Here is a 23,739-nt window from a genome sequence, read left to right as displayed (position 1 = left end):
ACTGCAGGCCTTTCTCAGACGGCTGCCATCTTTACAGGACTGGTGGTCAGCTTTTGCTGTTGAAGTAATATTTGGAGCCCTTAGATGGGCAGAAAAAAGTTCAGCACTCTGGCAGATGATGTCAGAAACCCTGTGGGCAGCAGATTCATGGGCTAGCATCTATAGAGAGGATCCATCTAAAGTCCATTTTCATAACTGCAAGTTGACTATGTAATATAAACTCCTTGAAATTTGTTGATTTTTACCATTTTTAATAGGATTTTTGTGACTTTTTCACATTTTCTTTTAAAAATTTATTTATTTATTTATTTGAGAGAGAGATCACAAGTAGGCAGAGAGGCAGGCAGAGAGAGAGGGGGAAGCAGGCTCCCCACCGAGCAGAGAGCCTGACACAGGGCTCAATCCCAGGACCCCAAGATCACGACCTGAGCCAAAGGCAGAGGCTTAACCCACTGAGCCACCCAGGCGCCCCTTTTTCACGTTTTTTAAAAAAGTTACTTTCTGCTTCGGGGGTCCACTATTCTATATTTACCTACTAAATCAGTCTTAACAGTGTTTTTCTGATCTTGTACATCCCAAGCAGATTTTTGTTGACTTCATTTTTTATCTGTAAGAGGTATGTCAAAATACCCAAGTTTGATAGTAATTTGTCAATTTCTCCTATCCTAAAAGTCTTTGATGTATAGATTTTTTTTTTAATTTTTCTTTCTTTAACACACAGAGATCACAAGTAGGCAGAGAGAAAGGGGGAAGCAGGCTCCCTGCTGAGCAGAGAGCCCAATGTGGGGACCCGGAGACCATGAACTGAGCTGAAGGCAGAGGCTTAACCCTCTGAGCCACTCAGGCACCCTGATGTATAGATTTTTGAACATAGGATATTGAAATCTAATGGTGACTTTTCCATTGGATTGTTAGGGGGTAATAACTAATTGCAGTGGATTCAATAGAATGGGAATCGGAAACATCTCTTAAAGACAATTTTTGAGGGGTTTTGCAATAAAGAGGATCAGAGAACTGGGGTAATAGCTTGAGAGAAATGGGATGAAGGATAAAGGAGTATTTTATAGAAGATAATACAGCATATTCATTTGCATGTTGCTGATTCAGTCTGGAATGAAAAACTGGTAATACAGAAGAGTGAGGGGAATGCCATACAATTCAGGGTGCAAATGGAGAGTTTTCTTAAATGGGAACTGAGGCTGTTCATTCAAAATGGAAAGTGGAGCGTACAAATTCCAGTGGAGAAAGGTGGGCAGATGGACTTGTAGGACAGTATAGTTTTCTTTTCTCATAGAAAGCAAAGTCATCAGCTGTGAGTGAAATGGGAGGAGTTGTCAGAGGCTTAAAGAGTGAGGAGAAGCTATGAAATTGTTAAGAGAATGAATGGACTAAGCAAATGTAGTAGGATAGCTGGGCAGCATTAAGGGCCCACTTGACCTTAGTGGTCATAAATTGAAAGTGACACCAGTCCCCTTGGCCCTGTGTTTTTCTAAGGCCACATCTACTACACAAGTGCAAGCACAGAACAGGCAGAAAATTGGATTCAACCAGGTTTGGTGTTTTATCCAGAGGTATAACCAAGGGAGACATGGGCAAGAGAGTTGACAGGACATGCAAAGGACTAATAATAGTGATGAGCCATGGCCTCTAAATTGGTTGAGGAGGTAACTGAGAACATCAGAGAGTGAGTGTCACCGCAAGGGTGACAGAATCAATGGATCAGGGAATATTTAGGAGGGCAATAAGGTCCTAGGGAGATACTTCTCCAGACAAAAGGTAGGAAAGCAACTCAGGAGGAGCCTCTCCAAACACGGTAGGTCACCCAAATGTGTCCCTGTCCTAATCCGAAGAAACTGGATGTTACCTTATATAGCAAAAGGGACTTTGTGAATGTGATTAAAGATCATTATGTAGGGAAATTATCCTGGATTATCCAGGTGGGCCTGATGTAAGGCCTCACATGAGTTCATAGAAGAACACAAGAAAAGTCAGAGCAAGAGAAGGTAATGTGATGACAGAAGCAGAGATTGGAGATAAGCACTTTGAAGATGGAAATAGAAGCCACAGCCAAGGAATAGAGGCTATCAAATGTACTTTGAAAAAGACAATCAAATCCTCCTCTAAGCCTCCAGAAGGAACCAGCTGTGCTGATACCTTGACTTTAGGCCAGTGAAATTGATTTCAGACTTCTGACCGCCACAACTGTAGGAAAATAAATGTGTTTGTTGTTTGTCACTAGGTTTGTGGTAATTTATTATAGCAGCAATTGGACGTTAATACACCAAGGAAGGGGGAAGATACAGAGGAGAGATCCAGGCAACAGTTAACTCCCAGAATAAATCTGAAGGGAATGTCCTGGGAGAGTTGGAAGTGGCCCTGTCCCCCTCAGCAAGGGGTGAAGGTAATGAAGGTGCAGCCTGGGAGGATTTTGGCCTCCTCCCCTTGAAGGCTGTTTAACAATTAGAAGGGTCTCTTGGAATACTATGCTGCCATCAAAAGACATGAAATCTTGCCATTTGCGACGACGTGGATGGAACTAGAGGGTATCATGCTTAGCGAAATAAGTCAATCCAAGAAAGACAACTATCATATGATCTCTTTGATATGAGGAAGTGGAGATGCAATGCAGGGGGGTTGGGGGGAGGTAGGAAAAGAAAAAATGAAAAGATGGGATTCAGAGGGAGACAAACCATAAAAGACTCAATCTCAAAAAACAGACTGAGGGTTGCTGGGGGGAGGGGGGAACGGGAGAGGGTGGTGGGGAAATGGACATTGGGGAGGGTATGTGCTATGATGAGTGCTGTGAAATGTGTAAACCTGGCGATTCACAGACCTGTACCCCTGGGGATAAAAATACATTATATGTTTATTAAAATTTAAAAAAATAAATAAACAGAATCTTTAAAAAAAAACAATTAGAAGGGTCTCAAGAGGGCAGGGTTTGTTTCTCTGGTAAATTTATGATACACAGTATTAAGTACTATCGAATTTTTAAAAGCACACCATAGGCCCATACATATGGCATCATCCCATGCTTTTTAAAAAGTATGTTTGTGCATAGTTGTGTGTGTACATTTAGGAAAGAGTTCTGAATGCCGCAAGACTGATCACCTCACGTCAGTATCTTTGCTCCAATAACCCCCATTTAAAACTGCAAAGCATACCCCACCACACACCCACTCCAACACACACTGCACCCCTTAACCCTCCAACTCAGCTCTATTTTTTCCGTAACACACTATCACTTTATAACACACTATACCATTTATGTATAAATAAGTATTGCTTGTTTGCCCCACTAAAGCGTAATATCCACAGTGATTTTCAAGTTCCTGGAACATTGTAGGCCCTCATGTTTGCCAAATGCATGAACTTTGGAGTCAAGATGGTGATGCCGAATAGCATATATTCGTGTCAGAATATTTTTAAAGGTAAAGACAAAATTACAGGTGATATTTACATTTTTTTCATGCCAGAAGCCCTTCAGCAAAATAAAAAACCCTTAAATAGGTATTCCTAAAATAATTCTTCAGAGTTTGTAACAACAAAACAAAACAAAAAAAGTAAGGTAACTTGAACAAATGTCTCTAACCTCAAAGAACAGCAAAGTACACGCAGACGCCAGGGACGGGAACCCGCCCTCGGCGCCAAGGCCCACGAAGCTCGGACCTTCGCCGGAAGGGAGCGCCGGAAGTGGGCGTGGTCATGCCCCAGCTTTCTGGGACTTGTAGTTCCGAGCCCTTAGGCGCGGGAGCGGGTCAGTGTTGGGGGTCCTTGCTCTTCCAGGTATCGGATTCCACGTGGGAGGTGAGAAGCTCAGGACAGGACAACCAGCGCCGCGGACAGCGAGGCGTCCGGTGGGTGGGATATGGGAGTGCCTCGGGGGAGGCGCAGGGCCGCTGACACCCGGAAGCCTAGTTGGGTTGCTGTGGGAGGGCGCGCGACCTGGAGGAGGTGCGGCCCGGGGTCGCACGTGTGTCCAGGCGTCGCGACCGCCGCTCTGTCCGTCAGACCTGGCTGTGAGCATCTGAATTTGAGGCCCCCAGCGCTGAAGTGGGTGCGGCTCCGAGGGGCCAGTCTTTCGCCCGGTTGAGCTTTGGCTTTGGCTGGCCTGGAGGCTCCGTATTTGGCCGCACCGGCCATTTCTGTGCGGGTGACTGGCCTTATTCCACGGTTTTCGATGGACGTTAGGCGACCGAGAGGGGCTTCTTTGAGGGACCCAGGTTTCTGTCCCCACAGCACCGTCCTACCACCCCAGAAATGAGACAGGTCGGGGAAAGCGCCTCAGGGAGTCGAAATCCATTCTGAGGCAAAGCATCCAAGCCAAGAGCCCCTACTAGTCTTTCTCGAACTTCAGGGCAGAAATCAGAAACCCTGAGCAAATGGACACATCTTAGTGTGACTGGGGGCGGTGGAATTTATTCACCCTCGTGGCTTCGTTAGGGAGGCTTGGCTTGTTTAATTCAGAGCCCTGTGGAGAGAGGCGAGGGAGGCGTCTCAGGAGAGGGCATGTGAGGGGCTGACTGAAAAGGGGTTAGTAGCAGGAGCACTTTTTTCCTACAGTCTTGCTGGACTGGCAGGTCTGTATCCTGCAAGGTGGACCTGATTTTCATGGCTTTCTCTGTTTCTCTAACTCTTCCTTTCCAGGACTCTGTCCTTCCAGAGAGGAGGAAATGACCAAGTTCCAGGTGAGTTGGGGTTTCTTCTCTGAAAATGCCTTGTCTCTGAGAATGAACATAATCTTTCTTGCTTGGAGCAAAGGAAGAACATCAGAATTAATTGAGTGCCTGTCTGGGGCCAGGTCCTGTGTTTGTTCTGTACATTCCTTTTATTGTCAGACTTCAGTTTGAGACATACACTTTATAAATGTGGGTGTTAGGACATGAATATACTGAGGACATGTAGCTATCAAATGATGTTGCCAGAGCCTGCACAGGTGGCTGCTTACTTTAAATTACACATCATTTTTCACTGAACCACCCTCCCTCCATGAACTTGGCCCACTCCCCAGAGCACTCATCTATTCTATTGAAAGACTCCACACAGCATCTTTGCCTGGTCCTCTCTCAAAGTCACCCTTTTCCTGCCAAGACTTTTCACTTACAATGAAAGTTAATCAGTTATCACATGCTCTGGCCGGTGTTCAGTGGTCTCAGGAAAACAAATAGAATTATAAATTGTGCTTTTCTTCCATGAGCAGATTCCATATATGAAAAAAAAATGAAATACACATATTAACAATAACCATTTACTAAACATTAAAAAATTTGTTAAATGCCAGCACAGTAGTTACCAAATCACTCCCAGAAACGCTTCTAACCAGGATGTTCATCAGAGTTATTTGTGTGTGTTTTTAAGAATTAAAAGTCGTAGGCACTCCCTCCAACCCCAAACCTACTAAAAGGAGAATTTCACTTTTTTTTTACTCCCATTGGCCTTTGTACATCCAAAGATGTACAAATGTTGGATTTATTGTGAGATATTTCTCTACATACTTGATGTGAGCATCATTAAGGTACGTAAGATGGGTTATTCATCTTTTATGCTCTGATTGCTTTGTTCCCTTTACCAAAATATCTACATGTTTAATTGGTACAATAAATTGTTAAATTACCGAATAGCACTTTTTAAGAAACTGATTACTCATTTGTCTCTATAAAACCATTCCTAGGAAGTTACCTCAAGATTGACACTTAGACACAGAATGTTTGAAATGGAAGGGATCAGCCAGCCCCCTCTCTGCCTTGGTGCTGGCATTTTACCAAGAAGAGCTCTAATTCTGAGAAAGCTGAAGGGAAACACAGTGTCCTTTGTTGCAGAGCGGCAGAGTCAAGGAAACCCCATGTCTTCTATCTCCATGCTATTCCCTCTCCATAACTAAACAAATCAATTACACCAGAAGTTACTTGAGTGAAATATCAGGCTGGATTTTAAGGAAGAAATAATTGTTTCTTAATACCACTACCAGCAAGACCATCTTTTTGCTTGGCAAATACAGTTCTTGCATACATAGGAAGAGAACATGAGCTCTTATAGAAATCAGTTTAGAAGGCAGCAAGCTGCCTCAAGGTCCTGAGAATGCCATCTCTGTGCCTAGAAAGGGAGTTGAGAACTTCAAGGGAAATAAATGTGAATAAGACCCTGCGCTCTCTATATTTTCCTTCCTTTTCCTCTACCTGGTCCTCGATGAAGATTATTTATCATGAAGTTGGGAATTGCTAATACAATGAAATTTTGGGATTCTGGTATATGTTAATAACTTGAAATTTTTTTATTTTTTATTTTTTTTAATTTATTTGACAGACAGAGATCACAAATAGGCAGAGAAGCAGGCAGAGAGAGAGGTGGAAGCAGGCTCCCTGCTGAGCAGAGAGCCCCATACGGGGCTCAATCCCAGGACCCTGGGATCATGACCTGAGCCGAAGGCAGAGGCTTTAACCCACTGAGCCACCCAGGCGCCCCAATAACTTGAATTTAAAGAAAGGACTTCATTCCGCGAATACTTATTGAGTGTTCTCTTATGTACCAGACATTGTCCTTGACTCTGTTGAAAGGGACAAGTCCCAATTTAACCCCTCCTTTTGTGACCTTGAGTAGGTCACTTCACTGTCATGAACCTTGGTTTTCTCATCTGTAAAATTATGAGTTTCCTTGATGATCTTGAAGTTCAGTTTTACTTGTATCTTTTCATTATTCAAGTTGAATATGAATTTATAAATATCATTTAGATTCCTAGTCAGTTGAGCTAGTTGCTGGGGATTTCAGGATTAGCAGAACATGGCCATTAACCTTTAAAATCTTGTAGCCAATTTGGAAGACAGATTTTATAGCTTTGGTAGAGAAATGTGAAAAATACTATGAGATCTTGGAAGAGATCATGATTGAGAAAGGTAGTTGTTGATTGTCCTGAAACTAGGAGTTGCAAAATGGATGGGAGAAATACAACTCAAGGCAGAAGCAGCATGTAAAGGGCTATTCTAGATTATAGCATGACATTTGGTTGACTACAGGTAATCCAGTGCGATGACAGCTCTTGTCCATCTCCTGACTTCAGCATTACCATTTCCTACTTCCAAGTAAATTGTCGGATTCAGGGAGATGAGCTCTGGAAAAGAAGTGGAAAGCCATATGATACATGTAGTTTTAAAGAGTTTGACATTTGTCAGGTAGAAACAGGAAACAGCTAGTCCCATGACCTTCCCCTTTGGTTGGCCTTCAGGATACTGAGTCCACCTTGGGTGTAAATTATTAGCTCCACTGATAGTGGGGGACGGGGTGGGGGACGGGGAGGCCCTCTTAATTATTCAGATTCCTTCATTCCCAGCTTGTCTTTAGCAGAACCACTATTTTCTTTCCCTTTTCCTTTGTCACGCTGATTCCTTTCATTTGGCCCACTGTCTAACATTTCTTTTTTTTTTTTTTTAAGATTTTATTTATTTGACAGAAATCACAAGTAGGCAGAGAGGCAGGCAGGGAGAGAGAAGGAAGCAGGCTCCCTCTTGGGTGGCCTCCCTCTGGGTGGCCCGGAGCCACCCAGGCACCCCTCTTTTTTTTTTTTTTTCCTTAAAGATTTTATTTATTTATTTGACAGAAAGAGAGAGATCAAAAGTAGGCAGAGAGGCAGGTGCGGGGGGTGGGGGGGAGAGGCTCCCCGCTGAGCAGAGAGCCCCATGCAGGTCTCAATCCTAGGACCCTGAGATCATGACCTGAACCGAAGGCAGAGGCTTAACCCACTGAGCCTACCCAGGCACCCCCTGTCCTACCATTTCTTATCCAAGAACCTTCAATCTACTGCAGAGTTAATAGTCTATCAATATATCCTTTCAAAAAGAAAAAATAAATACAAATATAAGCATATTTATATTTATTTGTATTTATATATTATATAGACATATACGTATATATATTTACCCTTTCCATTCCTGGCATGGAATTCTCCCCACCACTTTGTCTGTGAGATCTTAAAAAATTAATGATTCTTTCAGCCTGTGGATTAAAAGATGACAAAACTTGTATTTTAAAGACTTGGTAAGGAGTTATTGTGGTCTAGGTAAGATGAGGGCCTTACCTAGGACAGTGGCAGTGAAAATAAAGAAGAGGTAACACTTTGGAGAGAAATTTGGAAGATGAATTGACAAGATCTGAAGTGGTTTGAATATTATTGAGGTTGGTAGGAGTCTTAGAACCATCCAGATGTCTGAGTGAAAAAATGGATAAGAAATGAAAGGAAAAAAGATAACTGATGGACTTAAATTCAGAAGGAAGAAATGGATTGGAGCTAGAATGCATCAGGACAGATTAACCTTGGACAGAAAGCAGCCTTGTTCTCTGAGGTTGAGAAGAAAGTCTGAGAGGGGCTAATTCTACAGCTCCATGTTCCCTAGGTGCTGTGGTCTTAATGGGTGTCTGTATGGCTCCCTGAGGCAGCAACCTCCACTTCTACCCCTTCTCTGTCCCACCTTTGCACAGGCACTTGCAGGATTTTTCTTTTATTTTCTTTTTAATATTCATTTATTTATTTTAGAGAAGGGGAGAGAGAGAGCACATGTGGGAGTAGGAGCAGAGGAAGAGGGGAATCCTCCAGCAGACTCCCCACTGAGTGTGGACCCCCAACACGGGGCTCAATCCCAGGACGCTGAGAGCATGACCTGAGCCTGTTGGATGCTCAACCAACATCCGGGTGCCACCGGTCTTGCAGGCTTCTTGAGCCCAGTCTCATCTCTTTCTCCTCAGACACAGTGGAGACCCATGACCTTGAGAGGAGAACTTGGGAGGAAACTGCCACCTTCCCTCATCATTACCTTCTCCGCTGGTGATAAGTAGGGTAGTCCTGTCACTCCTGCAAAGAGCCTGGTTTTCTTCAGTTTCCTGAGAAGCATGTGGTAGTGCCCCTCCAGCCTCAGGCCTGAGGTCTCGGCGTTTGAAGATTATCGGGTACTTCCCTGGCCCAAGTTGAGCTGCTTCTTTGGCTTCGCTTGGTTCTCAGTCATATTCTGTCATTCTCCTTTTCAGGGTGTGGCCCGAAGGCTGGTGCCAGTCCACAGACTGCTTACCAGTCTGCAAACACATAAGGAGAGAAACTAAAAGTGTTTAAAAATGTTATGTCTGTTTAATCTAATATTTTTAAAATGGCATGGATATTTTATACATCTGGATTTTTATTTCTAGTAACTCTTTTTTATTGTATTTTGCAAAAATATCTGACAAAAGTGTGACACGTTAGAAAATTTTAAAAATAGGACGCCTGGGTGGCTCAGTTGGTTAAGCAGCTGCCTTCAGCTCAGATCATGATCCCAGTGTCCTGGGATCAAGTCCCACATCGGGCTCCTTGCTCGGCAGGGAGCCTGCTTCCCCCTCTGCCTCCGTCTGCCAGTGCTCTCTCTCTCTCTCTCTCTCTCTCTCTCTGACAAATAAATAAATAAAATCTTAAAAAAATAAAAAAGAAAAAAAGAAAATTTTTAAAATAAACTGGTCCTTCACCAGAGGTAGTTTGAGAAGTGTTGCTCCATCAAGAGAACACTGGAAGGAACCAGTGTTACTGTGAAGTTAACTAAACGGCTGGATTCCGATCAGGTGCCAGGCATTGCTTGAGGCCTTGAGGATATAAGGATCAAACCTCTCTCTGTTCTTAAGGAATGTATATCTTAGTGGGGAGAGACAGTTAAATAAGAAACCAAATGAATAAATAAGAAAATGGGATAAGATATAAGTAGTACAAAGAAATTAAAACAAGAAGTGATGGTTTCTGGGTTCCACTGTGAATTAGAGAGTCAAGGAAATGCTTCTTTAAGGAGTCGCAGTTTGGTTGAAACCTGAATGATAAGGAACCAGGCGTGTGAAGATGTGGGAAAAGAACGTTCTGGGCAGAGGGGACAGCCAGTGCAAAGGCCCTAAGTTGAGATGGGTTTGATGTTGTCAAGGACCTGCAAGGTCACTGGGGCTCAGTGTGACAGATAGGAAGGAGTGATTCAGATTGAGGTTGGAGAAATGACAGGACCCCAGTCTGTAAAACCCTGTAGGCCAAGATGAAGGGTCTGGATTTTACTTGACGTCCATTGCAAAGCCTTTGGAGGGTTTCATCCCTGAGGTGGTATATGTTTTAAAAGATCACCCTGGCTACTATGTAGAAAATTCATTCTGTTGATGAGCAAGTGTGGAAGCAGAGAGACAAATTGGGAGGTTGGTACAGTTGGAACTTCATGATGGCTGGGGCTTATAACCATACCTGTGCAAGCTGGAGAGAAGTGGGTAGATTCTAATACATTTTAGAGGTAGGACTTGGTGATGATAAAATGTGAGGAAGAGAGGAGAGAATCAAAATGACTTCTGAGACTGGCTTCAGCAATTGGGTGCGTTGTGTGATCATTTACTAAAGTGGGGACCCCTAGGGAAAAGCAGATATTGATGGAGATTGTTGGGAGCAAGAGTTCCATGGGGGCCTATTAAATTTTAAGTGCCTCCTAGACATTCAAGTGCAGATGTTGGGTAAAGATACAGAGCCTGGAGGTGAGGAGAAACACAGCTGGAAGTAAATATTTGGGAATACCTAAGGAGAGTATCTTATGGTTTGTGTATGTGTGCTATTTTCTTTTTTCCAGAAATGTTCAAGTACTTAGTTTAGAACAAGAAAGAACATATGTTTGATAGGACCAGAGAAAGACTTAAGATCAAAAGTATACTTTGGGAAGAAAAAAAGCAGAAGAGTTGACGGTGGTGATCTTGACAAACCAGGTGTGATGGAAGAGGAAGAACAAAAAGGTCAGGAAGATGTTTTTAGGGAGTAGGTTATTAAGAGATTAGTATTTCAAAAGCAGAGTGGTCTACATAGTGAAATGGCCCTGGTCATGGTTTTTGAGTGTAAAGAAATGAGACAGAGATGACTAGCACTATGAAGAAATTAAGAAATGTAAGGTTAGAGCATTCAACAAATTGTTCTCTTGAGTGTTGAGGTTGTCAGAATGGTAGGACTGGGGTGGAAAGGACAACTCAGCAATGACCATGAGATGACAGTGACAAGAAAAGATTCAGTAACTGGACAGCTTGAGCTTGAGTGAGTTGCGGGCAGGAGGGGAAGGATTTGGATAGAAGTAGCAAAGTAGTTGAGAAAGGAAAGCTGATCTAATAAAACTTGACTTAGATGACTCAGCTGCCTGAACTATACTCTTCTTCTGTCCCCTTCTCACCTTGTCCAGTGTTACCAGCCCCACATTTCTTCCAGGACATTTGTGCAAACAGTTGTCAGTTGAGGAGGAATGTGCTTAATGTTTTAGGAACTAGTAACATTCAGGGATGTCTCTGGGGGCTTCACTGAGGCAGAGTGGGGCTGCCAGGACCCCACTCAGAGGAAGCTGCACCGAGCTGTGATGCTGGAGAACTACAGCCAGTTACCTATAGTCTCCGTAGGTAAGAACAAGAGCCTGGACACCTGCCCACTGGACTCTTTGTTTCTTCAATTTTAAATAGTGTTGGGACCCCAGGAATTGTGGTTTAGGAATCAAAGTTTCCTTTTGGCACAAAGTATGTTTCTGATTATTGTAAGCAGCCAAAGAATTTGTCTTGTTAAAAATCAGAGAATGTAGCTTTACTGAGTTGTCTTAGAAACCATGTCCATTATAAAACCATCTCTTGGGAATGATTTTGCTTTCTACATAGTTATCTCATCCCTCTATTTCCCAGATGTAATCTCTCAGAGCAGGGTGAAGATCATTATATAAGGGAGAATGAACTCCAAAGAAATCAGCTAGGCACTGTGGCAGATTACAAGCCCAGACTAATACATGGAAGAGGAGTCCCTTTTGAAATATTCTGAGTTCTCTCTGAAGTTCTCTGGTCTGTGAAGAAAGCCAGGGCCTCATAAAGATACTTTCCACATACTGACATACCTTTGTCTATTCACTTATTCCCCCTCTTCCTTTTCAGACAGTTGTTGTCTTTCCCATTTACACCTTCTTATTGGTACTCTTATCTTTTCCCACACTTTCCCCACATTGGCCTTGTACCATCTTGGCTTGGACTTTATTTTCATTAAATATCCCCACCCTACAGTATCCATTTCCATTGCTTCTTTTCTTCCCATTCAGGGGTTCATCCATCTCCCCTTCTGAATAGCAGACAAAACTTGCGATGGGACAAAATTGCATACCATAGAGAATGATATGAGTATAATTGACACAGTTTTTCTCAAAAACATTTAGACTGTAAGATACGTATATACATACTAGATTAAACCATGTGAAATTGCCATTTTGTAGTAAAAATGGACATTGTACAAAAACCACTGAAAAGAAGTAGCCTATAATGGTGGCTTTCAGGGCTTTTTCCTGCGTGTGTCCACATGGACAAATGGTGGCTTTCAGGGCTTTTTCCTGCCTTTGTCCTCATAACCATGGCTCTCAAACCATTATTTTCAGCTACACCTGGGAAGTAAGGCAAGCACCACAGAATGCATTGGTCCCTGTAAGTAGTCAGAGTCCCATGTTTCCATTTCCTTTATGTAAACCTAATGCCTGTGCTCTATCTTTGTACCAGAATTGCTTACCTGGAGGTCATTATTAAACTTTTGTCTCTTTCAGAGCTTTTCCTTTTTTAATTTTTTTTTTTTTTTTTTGAGATTTACCAGTTCTTCTGATGGCTTTGATAGTGTTCACCTTAACCTTCAAATTTTGGGGTATGTATGAAGTCATTGTTTTCTTGTTTCCTCTGGCCTTTCTCCTGTTACTTTTCTCTGCATGTTCACTGGCTTCTCTGTCTTCCCTCCAGCTTTGGAAATCTTAAAAGGTCCTTTGCTTCTAGATCACCATTTATCAGTGTTTCTCAACCTTTTTTTTTGTTATCACCCCCTTGGGGTCAATGTTGCCCCTGTTGAGAATGTACACTGTATCTGTACATTTGTCTGCCTTCCTCGAAGAGCTAGCACACACAAAAATGGCCTCAATGATCCTTTCTACTGTGATAGCCTTAATGTCTTTTATTTCCTATCCTCATATGAAACTCTCTTCCCATGTACTTTCTTGGCTATGGGCGATCTACACTTGAATATGCAGTGTCACTTCACATTCAGTGTATTGAGAATTTTCTAAGTTATTTTCCTTTTTTAACTTCTCATATTCCCACTTTTTTAGTATTAACATTCTACCAGCTGCCTAGATTAGAAATAAGCCATAAAGTTTATCCCTCGCCATCCCCAGCATCTGTAATTCTCTCATCAATTCTTTTTTTACTTGAAGTTCTTTTAAATTTATTAACATTCAAGTCTCACAGATTGCCCTCTAAAAAGGTCCACTTAATGCTAACAGTGGTAACAATGAGACAGATTGTTGACATCACTCTTCAGGCTCAAGTTGGATGTTGCAAGTAGGCTTATCTCCCTTAACATATAATTTATCATGTCACTCTTCGCATAAAAACCTTGAATTACCCTTAGTTGCTGGTTTAGAGCCTCAAAACTCCCTACCTGGATTTATCTAGAAACTTTGATGATTATCATGCTCTGCTTCCTGATTAATTTGGTCCTTTAAGATGTCATTCGAAGTCTAGTGTGAAACCTTTGACTACTTCCATTTGACTCCCTTCTCAGAGCTTTCGATTTATATCTCACAATCTCATCAGACCTGATTGGATATTTTTTGTATGCTTTTATATTAACCATTGGATCTGCAAGTCTGATTTATTTTCCTTGTTTCTAGCCAAGTTTCTGGAGGGAAAGCAGTGTATTTAATACTTCCTATGCTGGGTAGTAATAGTCAAGATTTAAAATTTGACTACTGTGGGTTTAGCAAAGAAGAAATATTAAGTAAACACAATATATTATTATAAATTGCTAAGTCCTATGAAGGATAGAATAGTGTGCCCTGAGAGAATGAAGGCATGGGACAAGACAAGAGTGATTGTTGAAAGTTTCAGGGAAAGCCTCTGACATGACATTTCAACTGAGATCTAATGGCTTCATAGGCATGACACAGGTGACTGGTTAGGGTAAGGATATTCCAAGCAGAGAGAATAGTACAAGGGAAAACCCAAGACCTGGAAGGAGTGTGGCAAGAATTCAGGGAGCACTTGAGAAGAACAGAGTGGGGAAGGTATGGTGGGCAGGGCCTGGCTCATTTGTGGCATTGAAGGCACGGGTAAAAAGTGTGGATTCATGCTAAGTTCGGTGGGAAGCCAGTGGACAACATAGTGGTATGATCCAATTTACCCAGTATCAGTGGGACTGCTGTGTAGAAAGTGGTTTTGCAATGGAACAAAAACGAAGTAGGATATGTGTTTCTAGTTTCAAGCTTGGTGCTAGGTTTTCATTTTTAATTGATAAAAAATTGAGTAGTGGTCCAACATTTTTAATGCAAGTAAGATATAAAAATCTCAAAGAATGAACACAGAATCATTATGAAATGATATCACTAATGATAGTTAGTGTATCCTTCTTTTTATGTACTCCATACATAGGTGTGTATATTACAAATATTTGTGTTAAAATTTTACAAGATTAGGGACGCCTGGGTGGCTCAGTTGGTTAAGCGGCTGCCTTCGGCTCAGGTCATGATCCCAGCGTCCTGGGATCGAGTCCCACATCGGGCTCCTTGCTCTGCAGGGAGCCTGCTTCTCCCTCTGCCACTCTGTCTGCCTGTGCTCACTCTCTCTCTCTCTGACAAATAAATAAATAAAATCTTTAAAAAAAAAAAAAAAAAAAAAAAACAAATAAAAATTTTACAAGATTATACTGCATATATTTTTCAACTGGCAATCTTATGCAGTATGTCTGAGAGATCTCTGTTATGACATAAATACTCCCTGTAAAAGGACCCCTTTTCTCATTACATCAGCATTTTCTTCTAATATTAAATATTCATTCTTCATAATATTTTAAATATTTTTAAAAACTAATATCACAAAGTTTCATAACTATTTATAGAACCTACCATTAATACAATATCTCCCCCACTGATTTTCATAGACCTGCCAGTTCTGCAGTCATTCCCAGGTATTGTACAGCAAGAACGTTGAGGCAGTGTCCTTTGACCATTTAATAACTTTGGCCCAGCACGTGACTTAACTGTGGGAATCCAAACTGCACTATTTTTCTTTTTCCTTTTTCTTTTTGCCATTACTTTTAAACTTTGTGAACAAATAATACATTCACCTAGGTAAAGCAAATTCTTTTTTTTTTTAAAGATTTTATTTATTTATTTGACAGATAGATAACAAGTAGGCAGAGAGGCAGGCAGAGAGAGAAGGGAGGAAGCAGGCTCCCTGCTGAGCAGAGAGCCCGATGTGGGGCTCGATCCCAGGACGCTGGGATCATGACCTGAGCCGAAGGCAGTGGCTTTAACCTACTGAGCCACCCAGGCGCCCCGGTAAAGCAAATTCTATCAAAAGTCTTATTATAAAAGCCATTCTCCCTGTTCTGCTGCTCCTTATGCCATAGGGTGGCTTCTCATAGTCACTTGGTTTTAATTCTTGAAAATATGCAGCTACTAATTTTTTTTTTTAAGATTTTATTTGAGAGCTGGAGGGGAGGAGAGAACACAAGCGGGGGCAGGGGGCCCAGAGGGAGAGGCAGACTCCCTGATGAGCACAGAGCCCAGACCCCAGGACCCTGAGATCATGACCTAAGCTGAAGTCAAATGCTTAACCAACTGAGCCACCCAGGTGTCCCATTACTTTTTTTTTTTAAAGGAACAAATACATTCACATGGTTTAAAAAAAAAAAAAAAGCATAAAGTACACAGTGTTACTTGTCAGCTATACCTAAATAAAGCTGAAAAAATGTACAATGGAAATTTTGAACATTCCCAAATGTACTGTTTTTAAATTATTAAAGTTATACTGCAAAAATAAAAAGGTGCACAGTGTAAGCCTTCCTTCATGTCCCTAACTCCTCTCTTCCAGGTTATGGTCATTTGCTATCACAAGCCATCTGCAGTGAGTAAATCTTATGCAGGTATCATTTCACAAATTTGCCCAGAAATCTGAAGAATAAAACCCCCAAGCTGGAATGCTGAGTGCATACATTTATGATTTTGATAGATAACTGTCAAAATGTCCTTCTTGGGGGGTGATACAAATTTACACTAACAAGCATTGTGTCTTCAGGTTTTGGGTAACAGGTGGAAAATGGTATCTCAGTACAGTTAGAGTTTATTATAATATACTGCTATTTTCAGTTTATCAATATTTTATATTCTGTATTGACTTTCTTACATCACACATGAGGATTTAGCTCCTTTACATTATTTCCTCAACATGCCCATCCTCCCAAGATTTTATGTCAGGGTCACATCAGTGACTAATGCTTACATTGCTTTGACCTCGTAACTCTTGTTCCTTGCAGGGTCAAGTACTGCACTATTGATTATAGTTCCTTTTTTTTTTTTCTTTCCTAAAGCTAATGCTTGCTTTTTAACTTCGGGGTGATTTCATCCCAGACTATTATATAACATTTGGGTTAATTTGGTTAATTATTGTTTTGTATAGCAACAACTGATGGAACTTCATTGTTTTATTGACTTCTTTGCTCATTCAGTGAGCCATGAATTGTGGATTCTAAGAGATATTTTTATCTATTAGTGCTTTGATCATTTCTCTCCCTCATTTTGTCTTCACTGTATTCATGGAACTCCTACAATATGGGCTTTTACTTTTATCTTTCCATCTTTCTGTCCTTTTACTCCACATTCTAGGAGGATCCCTCAGTCTTAAAACTTATTAACCATGTGTTAATTTTGCTACTCGACCCATCTAGATTGCAGACCTTAAGAGCAGTCTCCCTGACAGTAGTTATGACACAAGTTATTTAACGTCTTCAACCTTGGGTTTCCTCATGGGTAGAATGGATGTCCTAGGAGTTCTTTTACGTGATAATGCAGCTAGAGCCTGAGTGCTTCACATGGGCATGGTGGGTCTTAGTTATTACAGTTGTCGCTTTTTCAATCCTTGGGTTAATTTAAAAGAATTCTGATTATTTTTTATAGCAATGTGTTTATATTTTATTAGATTATGTTGTTTTTCTAAATGTGATATCCTCTCAGATTTCTTTGGGATTTTAATTATGTACTGCTTAAATTTTGTTTCCTCTGTTCATTATTTCTTGAAGCCAATCTTCATGTTTATGTTTGTTTTCTACTTTTTTTTGGTCTGCTTATATTGTTTTTATTATGTTGATCTCATATTTCTTTTCAGAAGTCTTATGTTCAGGGGCACCGGGGTAGCTCAGTCGGTTCAGTGTCTGCCTTTGGCTGAGGTCATGGTCCCAGGATCCTGGGATCAAGGCTCTGCTTTGGGCTTCCCGCTCCGTGGGGAGCCTGCTTCTCCCTCTGCCCCTCCTCCCTACTTGTGTTTTTTCTCTCTTTCTCTCTCTCAAATAAATAAATAAAATCTTTTTTTGTTGTTGTTAAAGATTTTATTTATTTATTTGACAGACAGAGGTCACAAGTAGGCAGAGAGGCAGACAGAGAGAGGAGGAAGCAGGCTCCTTGCTGAGCAGAGAACCTGATGCAGGGCTCGATCCCAGCACCCCGGGATGACGACCCGAGCCAAAGGCAGAGGCTTTAACCCACTGAGCCACCCAGGCACCCCTAAATAAAATCTTTTTTTTTAAATCTTTAAAAAAAAAAAAGTCTTATGTTCACTGTATGATACTGGACTATACCTCCTCAGCTGATGCTTGACCCTCTCTGGTGCATGCATGCTGTCCTTACAGAGGAGGCTTCTGCTGATTGGGCTTGAGGTGACTATAAAAATCCACACGGAGGGTGATTCTACAACCACCTATTTGATGTTGCCTTTTCAGTCCAGTGAGTTACCTGGGACATCCTACGCTTCTCAAGCTCTAGCTCTGAGGTATCTCCCTTGTCAGAAATCCCATTTCAGGGGTTACCTTGAGCTTTTATTCTGGGCAAATGTGGAGTCACTTGCTTCTTTTTGTACTTTAATCAACCCTGTCATTGTTTAGGTTCAGTATTACCTCAACTTCTGCTACTCTCTCCAGCCCAAATAATACCATTAGAAGTCTTTCTTTGGCTGGCTGTTTATTCTATTCTTGAGGCTTTGTGTGGGCCACTACCCTTAGCCATCCAGGATTTCATTTTTTGCAGGGAAGGTATTTAGGGGAGTGGTGCTGCTAATGGCAACAACTAGTTAAGCAGTTAGAAATGCCTAACGTGAGGGGCGCCTGGGTGGCTCATTTGGAGGAGCATGTGACTCTTGACCTTGGGATCATGAGTTTAAGTCCCACATTGAGTGTGGGTGTTCAAGAGATACTTGAATAGAATGAATGAATGAGTGAGTGAATAGAAAAGAAAGAAAGGAAAGGGAGGGAAGGAAGGAGAGAGAAAGAAAGGCCTAATGTGAATTAATAAACCTGTTTCCAAGATCAACCTCTTTTTATAGTTGTTGGTTCTGAGTTTGGAATTTGCATTTCTAGGACTTGTTGAGAAGATCTCTTAGTCTTTTGGAAGCCTTCTGTATGTGATTTGGGCTGTGCATTTGGATTTTTTTCTAATTACTCCATCATTTGTCATCCACCTACTCTTCATCTCGAAGTTCCTCAACATTTTTATTCTGCTAATTGCAAACTTTCTTTTTTTCCAAGACTATTGTGGATTTCTTTTTTGTCATCTCAGTGTCATATTAAGATATTCACTCTAATTATTTTGACTGACATACATACTAGTAAGTCTAAAATCTGCATTCCTAGCCCAGCTCTCTCTGAGTTCTAGACCCATATTACTGAACAGTTCAAGAATGTTCTACCAGCACCACAAATTAAACAAGTCAAAGTCTGTGTTTATTAGTTCCCTCTTCCCAGCTCCAGCCTGTCTTACCATTTATACCCTCATACTGTCAGTCAAGCAAAGCACTTGAGGATCATGCTTGGCGCCTCCTTCCAAGTTTTATTAGTCATCGCATGATTTAGAATGAATCTCTCCCTTTCTCTCCGTAACCATCCTTATCATTTTGCTTCTGATTTGCTGCAGCAGTTGTTTCACTACTTAAAGTCTTGCTTATTTCTGATGGTGTTTATAATCACAAAGTCAGGCATTTCACTCCCCACTGAAGTCCTTAAATTTTAAATCCCTGAGAGCTGTAGCCCTAAATCCTTAGTAGTACACACAAAGCCCTTTGTTCTGGCTCCAACCTTCTTTTCCAGGGCACGTTCTTTACCACTATCACCTGTTTTATATCCTCCATAAGAAGTTACATACAGTTTTCCTGGGCATGTCAGATTTTCTCTACATTTTCACTTTTTTTTTTCTCTCCCTTATATTTGCTCCCAGAAATCTTCCCCAAGATTCAGGTCGAGTCCGTACTCTGTGCTCCCATGACTGGTTGTGCATGCATCTGTTTTTGCACTTAGAGTGTGACCACTGTTGATTTTTTTTTTCTTCCCAGTAGGCTCTAGCTTGAATAGCAAAAGAATATCTCTTTTCTTCCTTGTATAAGAAAGTGGGTTACTAATTAAATACAAGTGGGTTACTAATTAAATACAAATTTAGTTAAAGTATAGTGAAGTGAAGTGAAATGTTATTTGTGACAAGGACGTGGAATTCAAAGCCTCTGCAGGGTAGGGGAACACACTTTTATTGACTATGCTTAAAAGCCAAGACAAGATTTCTTGTACAAGCTAAGATGTCTTGTACAGCTAAGTTTTCTCTTTCTGACACTAACCCAAAGGACATGACTATAAGGACAAGACTGAACATTTTCCAGTTATTAACTCTTCAGGCATTAGGCAATCCAGTTCTAATATCTTGAAATCTGGGACACCTTGGTGGTGTCAGTTAAGTCAGTTAAGCGTCTGCCTTCAGTTCAGGTCGTGATCCGAGAGTTCTGGGATTGAGTTCAGCCAGCATCAGGCTCCATGCTCAGTGGGGAGCCTGCTTCTCTCACTGCCTCTGCCCCTCCCCCTGCTTGTGCTTGCGTGCGTGCTCTCTCTCTCTCTCTCTCTCTCTGACAAATAAAGAAAATCTTGAAAAAAAATTAAATCTTGAAATCTTCTCTTTGTTCCCTAGGAGACTTGAATGAAAATTCTGTGGAGAGTCTTCAAGAGAAAGGACTTAGGGATATATTACATAGGGGCTTTTCTGCTGGCTAATTTTAGAAGATATGGCCAGTACAATAACAGAGTCGGGATTATATTGTGAATCTTCCAGGAGAAGTATGCAGGAATCCTGAACTAGATTTTTTCCCCTTATCAGAAGTAGGGAGAGGCATCTTCTATATTTCCAGAAACAAGAGCAGTGTGGTAACTCTTCAAAGTAATGATTACAAAAACATGGCGAATGAAGAATATTTGTCTTTGAAAGTCCCAAGCCAAATGACCACACAGGACTCCTCAGTGACGTTCTGTAAAAATGAGCCCCAGGATCTTCAGAAAAGCAAAAGTCTATTTGTAACTGAAGAAAGCACTGATAGAAAAGCCTTGCGGGGAGAAAGTCCTCCCATGGATCATTGTTCAGAGAACCTTCAAATCAAATTTATGTCTGATGTAACAGAACTGGTCTCACCACTGGTCACTGGTGAGGCAAATTGCCGGAATGGCCGATTGAAAGAGTCTTTGGATCTCTTTGACTGTAACTGCAAAGATGTTTGTGGTTGGAAATCACGAGTGGTCAGTCGTAGTCATCAGAGAGCTCATACAGCGGAGAAACCCTGTAACCATTACAACCTTGGGAAGAGACGTAACAACAGCTCAGATGGTCATCCGTGTGAGAAAATCCACACTGCAGAGAAATTACACAGGTGTAGTCAGTGTGGTAAGGACTTCAGTGAGCACTCAGAACTACTGCTTCATCAAAGACACCACACAGAGGAAAAGCCCTACAAATGTGAACTGTGTGGGAAGGGCTTCACGAGGAGCTCCAGTCTCCTCATCCATCGAGCAGTCCACACCGATGAGAAACCCTATAAGTGTGACAAGTGTGGGAAAGGCTTCACAAGAAGTTCAAGTCTGCTCATTCATCATGCAGTCCATACAGGCGAGAAGCCTTATAAATGTGACAAGTGTGGCAAGGGCTTTAGTCAGAGCTCCAAACTGCATATCCACCAGCGAGTACACACTGGAGAGAAGCCCTATGAGTGCGGGGAGTGTGGTATGAGTTTCAGTCAGCGCTCCAACCTGCACATCCACCAGCGAGTCCACACTGGGGAGAGGCCCTACAAGTGTGGGGAGTGCGGGAAGGGCTTCAGTCAGAGTTCAAACCTTCACATTCACCGCTGCATACACACAGGTGAGAAGCCTTTCCAGTGCTATGAGTGTGGGAAGGGCTTCAGCCAGAGCTCTGATCTCCGCATCCATCTCAGAGTCCACACTGGAGAGAAGCCCTATCACTGTGGCAAATGTGGGAAGGGATTTAGCCAGAGTTCAAAACTCCTCATCCATCAGAGAGTGCATACTGGAGAGAAGCCCTATGAGTGCAGCAAGTGTGGGAAAGGCTTCAGCCAGAGCTCCAACCTCCATATCCACCAGCGGGTTCATAGGAAAGATCCCATTAAATAAGATCTTCAGTATGCTCATAGAGTAAAGACTTAAATATTTTTAACATCATTCTTTTCTATTCTCTGGAGAGAGATAGTAAAAGTTACTCATTTCTGTTTCCCTCACTGAAAATCATTCATTTAAAGTGTTTAAGTACCAAGCTCTTTGGTATGCTATACAATTAACTGACTGTTCTGGTTCCTCATGTGGGTACAATGAAATGTCTATACTTTGCAGTTCAACCAGCGTTGTCAGAACATGTCCTATCCAGCTTTTTTAAGTGGAAGAACTTTTTATTTGTGTAAGTAGGACATGTTTCCCTTTGTTCATATTCTCTGAGAAATTGAAACTCTGGTTTCTCTTCAAATCTTGTGCCTTGTGTTTTTCATATTTCCTTCCAGCCCTGATTAGCCCTCACTAAACTATGACTGCACATGCTAATTTTAGGTCGAGGAGTGGTTGGAGATATTATGGGCATGAAATTTGTTGTGTTTATTGCAAAATATACAATAGTCTGTAGCCACACAACAAGAAGGTGGAGAAGAGCTATTTGTGTGGTATACCCCCATACACTATAGGATGTTGAATCCCCTACCCTTTTCCCCTCAAGGCAGCTGCTCAGGAACATAAGGAGTTCTTTTTCCTGGGTGCCGCTGGTCTGTTGGAGTATTTCCAGATTTTACCACTTCAGATGACCCCTTCCTGCCAAGCTAAAGCCAAGTAGGGTACATACACCATGTTGAAACATAGCAAATGAAGTTGAAATATATTTAAATGCATTTAATTCCTCAGTACCTCATTTCCTTTATTTTCTTCACTCATTTTATACTATATAAAACAAGTCAGGAGAGAAAGTTTCTAACATTTTTCTCCTTGGCCTTATCTCTTGTTTTAATATTTGATGTACCCCCAAAACCTGCTTGTTTTCACAGCACTCCCAGCCTCTTCAGGCCTCACTATAGACATATAACTTATTTATAAAATTATTTTTGTATTTGGCTGAAAGTTTATATAAAAATAGCTATATAAAAACATTTTAAAACATTTGGAGAATATGTTTGGGATGATCAGGCTTAAAATATGCACTGTATCACATATAATTCACTTGGGGTGTGAAGCTGGGACACCTCACTATGTTAGACATTCATCCCCTAGAAGTTAATACTAGAAGCTCAAGCAATAGTTGAGAGTAGAAAAGTGATTATGTACGTAACAAATTGAAATTTACGACACAATGAGGAGCTGACAGCAGCCCTCACTTTCTAACTGATGGCTAATGATTCCTCAGGCATTTCTTAGGAGGCTACCCAGTGTTCAGTATTCCAGTTTTTCACCAATAACAACTATCCATATATAAAAAAATGGTAGGGAAAATATGGATGCCTTATTTATTAGCTTGGGAAAGTGGGGTTGTAACTGATACATCTTGACCAATTTAACCTGAGGCCATTAACTGGACATAGAAAACAGGGAAGTATACATTAACTTTGGGGGAACAACTAATTTCTATTAAGGCATAAAGGAGAGAGATTAAGACATATGCCTTTCTTTAAGAGAGCATTCCAGAATACTTGACTCCATCCCTGGGTAAGCATTCTATATGGAAAGATTAGGGCGGTGACTGAGCACCTGTCCTTTAGCATTCCATAATATCCTTCAGTTGATTGGATACCTTAAGGCAGTATCACAAATGATGTTACTCTGTTTCAGCACCTCTAGAGTAATGCCTCTCAATTCCACCTACCCTCATGGATCAAATATATGAATTAAAAATCTTTAAAAAGAAAAGAAAATATAAAGAGCAATCATTTGATAAAGTAAGAACCCCTGAATCAAGATGGAGTGTCTTTCAGACCCAGGAGAGTGGGAGAAGAGTAAGGAAAGAGGGACAGATTGAGAGCAGGACAGAGATAGAGATTATTTATTTAACCTTCTGGAAAATGTATATTGACCATTCTGTTTCAAATTCTTACACATAACCACTAACTGCCTTTAAGCTATATCTTGATACCTGTAAACCCCACAAACTGTTATCAAAACAGGCAACTTCTTGACTGCTTTCAAAGAACAAACTAACAGAGGCAGATTGGTAGAATCCAGTTAAATGAACATTTAAAAGGGTTATGTCAGCAGCACTAACCCACTTTAAGATCAAAGATCCCGAGTTACATGGGAGGAAATTTCATTTCTCAGATCATTTCAGAGCCTAATAATGTAATAAACACATAAGGTTATTTTATTTAGGCAATAATTATCTTAGTTTTTGT

At 41.3% G+C, this 23,739-nt stretch overlaps 1 protein-coding gene and 1 long non-coding RNA gene across 5 annotated transcripts in view; one reads left to right on the top strand and one right to left on the bottom strand.

The window, feature by feature from the left end:
* The first annotated feature begins 3,720 nt into the window (after positions 1-3,720).
* On the top strand, positions 3,721-21,831 carry ZNF239 (zinc finger protein 239). 4 transcript variants are annotated; one of them, XM_080822868.1, is made up of 3 exons: positions 3,721-3,807; positions 4,648-4,688; positions 20,007-21,831. In XM_080822868.1, exon 3 carries the CDS (start codon positions 20,270-20,272, stop codon positions 21,491-21,493), a length of 1,224 nt encoding a protein of 407 aa, XP_080678994.1. In that variant the 5' UTR covers positions 3,721-3,807; positions 4,648-4,688; positions 20,007-20,269; the 3' UTR covers positions 21,494-21,831. The 4 variants fall into 4 exon arrangements, 3 of the variants coding, with proteins under 3 accessions (XP_080678994.1, XP_080678993.1, XP_080678995.1); XM_080822867.1 differs by lacking the exon at positions 3,721-3,807 and adding an exon at positions 3,926-4,019; XR_013967919.1 differs by lacking the exon at positions 20,007-21,831 and having other exon boundaries at positions 3,721-3,857; positions 4,648-5,212.
* LOC308354972 overlaps positions 6,283-23,739 on the bottom strand; it is a 53,355-nt gene continuing 35,898 nt past the window's right edge. The window contains exons 5-6 of the long non-coding RNA XR_013967920.1: positions 8,802-9,057; positions 6,283-7,105 (exon numbers count right to left, since the gene is read on the bottom strand). This is a non-coding gene — a long non-coding RNA (uncharacterized lncRNA). The remainder of the gene's footprint in view (positions 7,106-8,801; positions 9,058-23,739) is intronic.

Source organism: Martes martes, assembly GCF_963455335.1.
Source record: "Martes martes genome assembly, chromosome: 14".
NCBI lineage: Eukaryota > Metazoa > Chordata > Mammalia > Carnivora > Mustelidae > Martes > Martes martes.
Note: the sequence above shows the minus strand (reverse complement) of the source record. Positions and strands in the feature narration are given on the sequence as shown.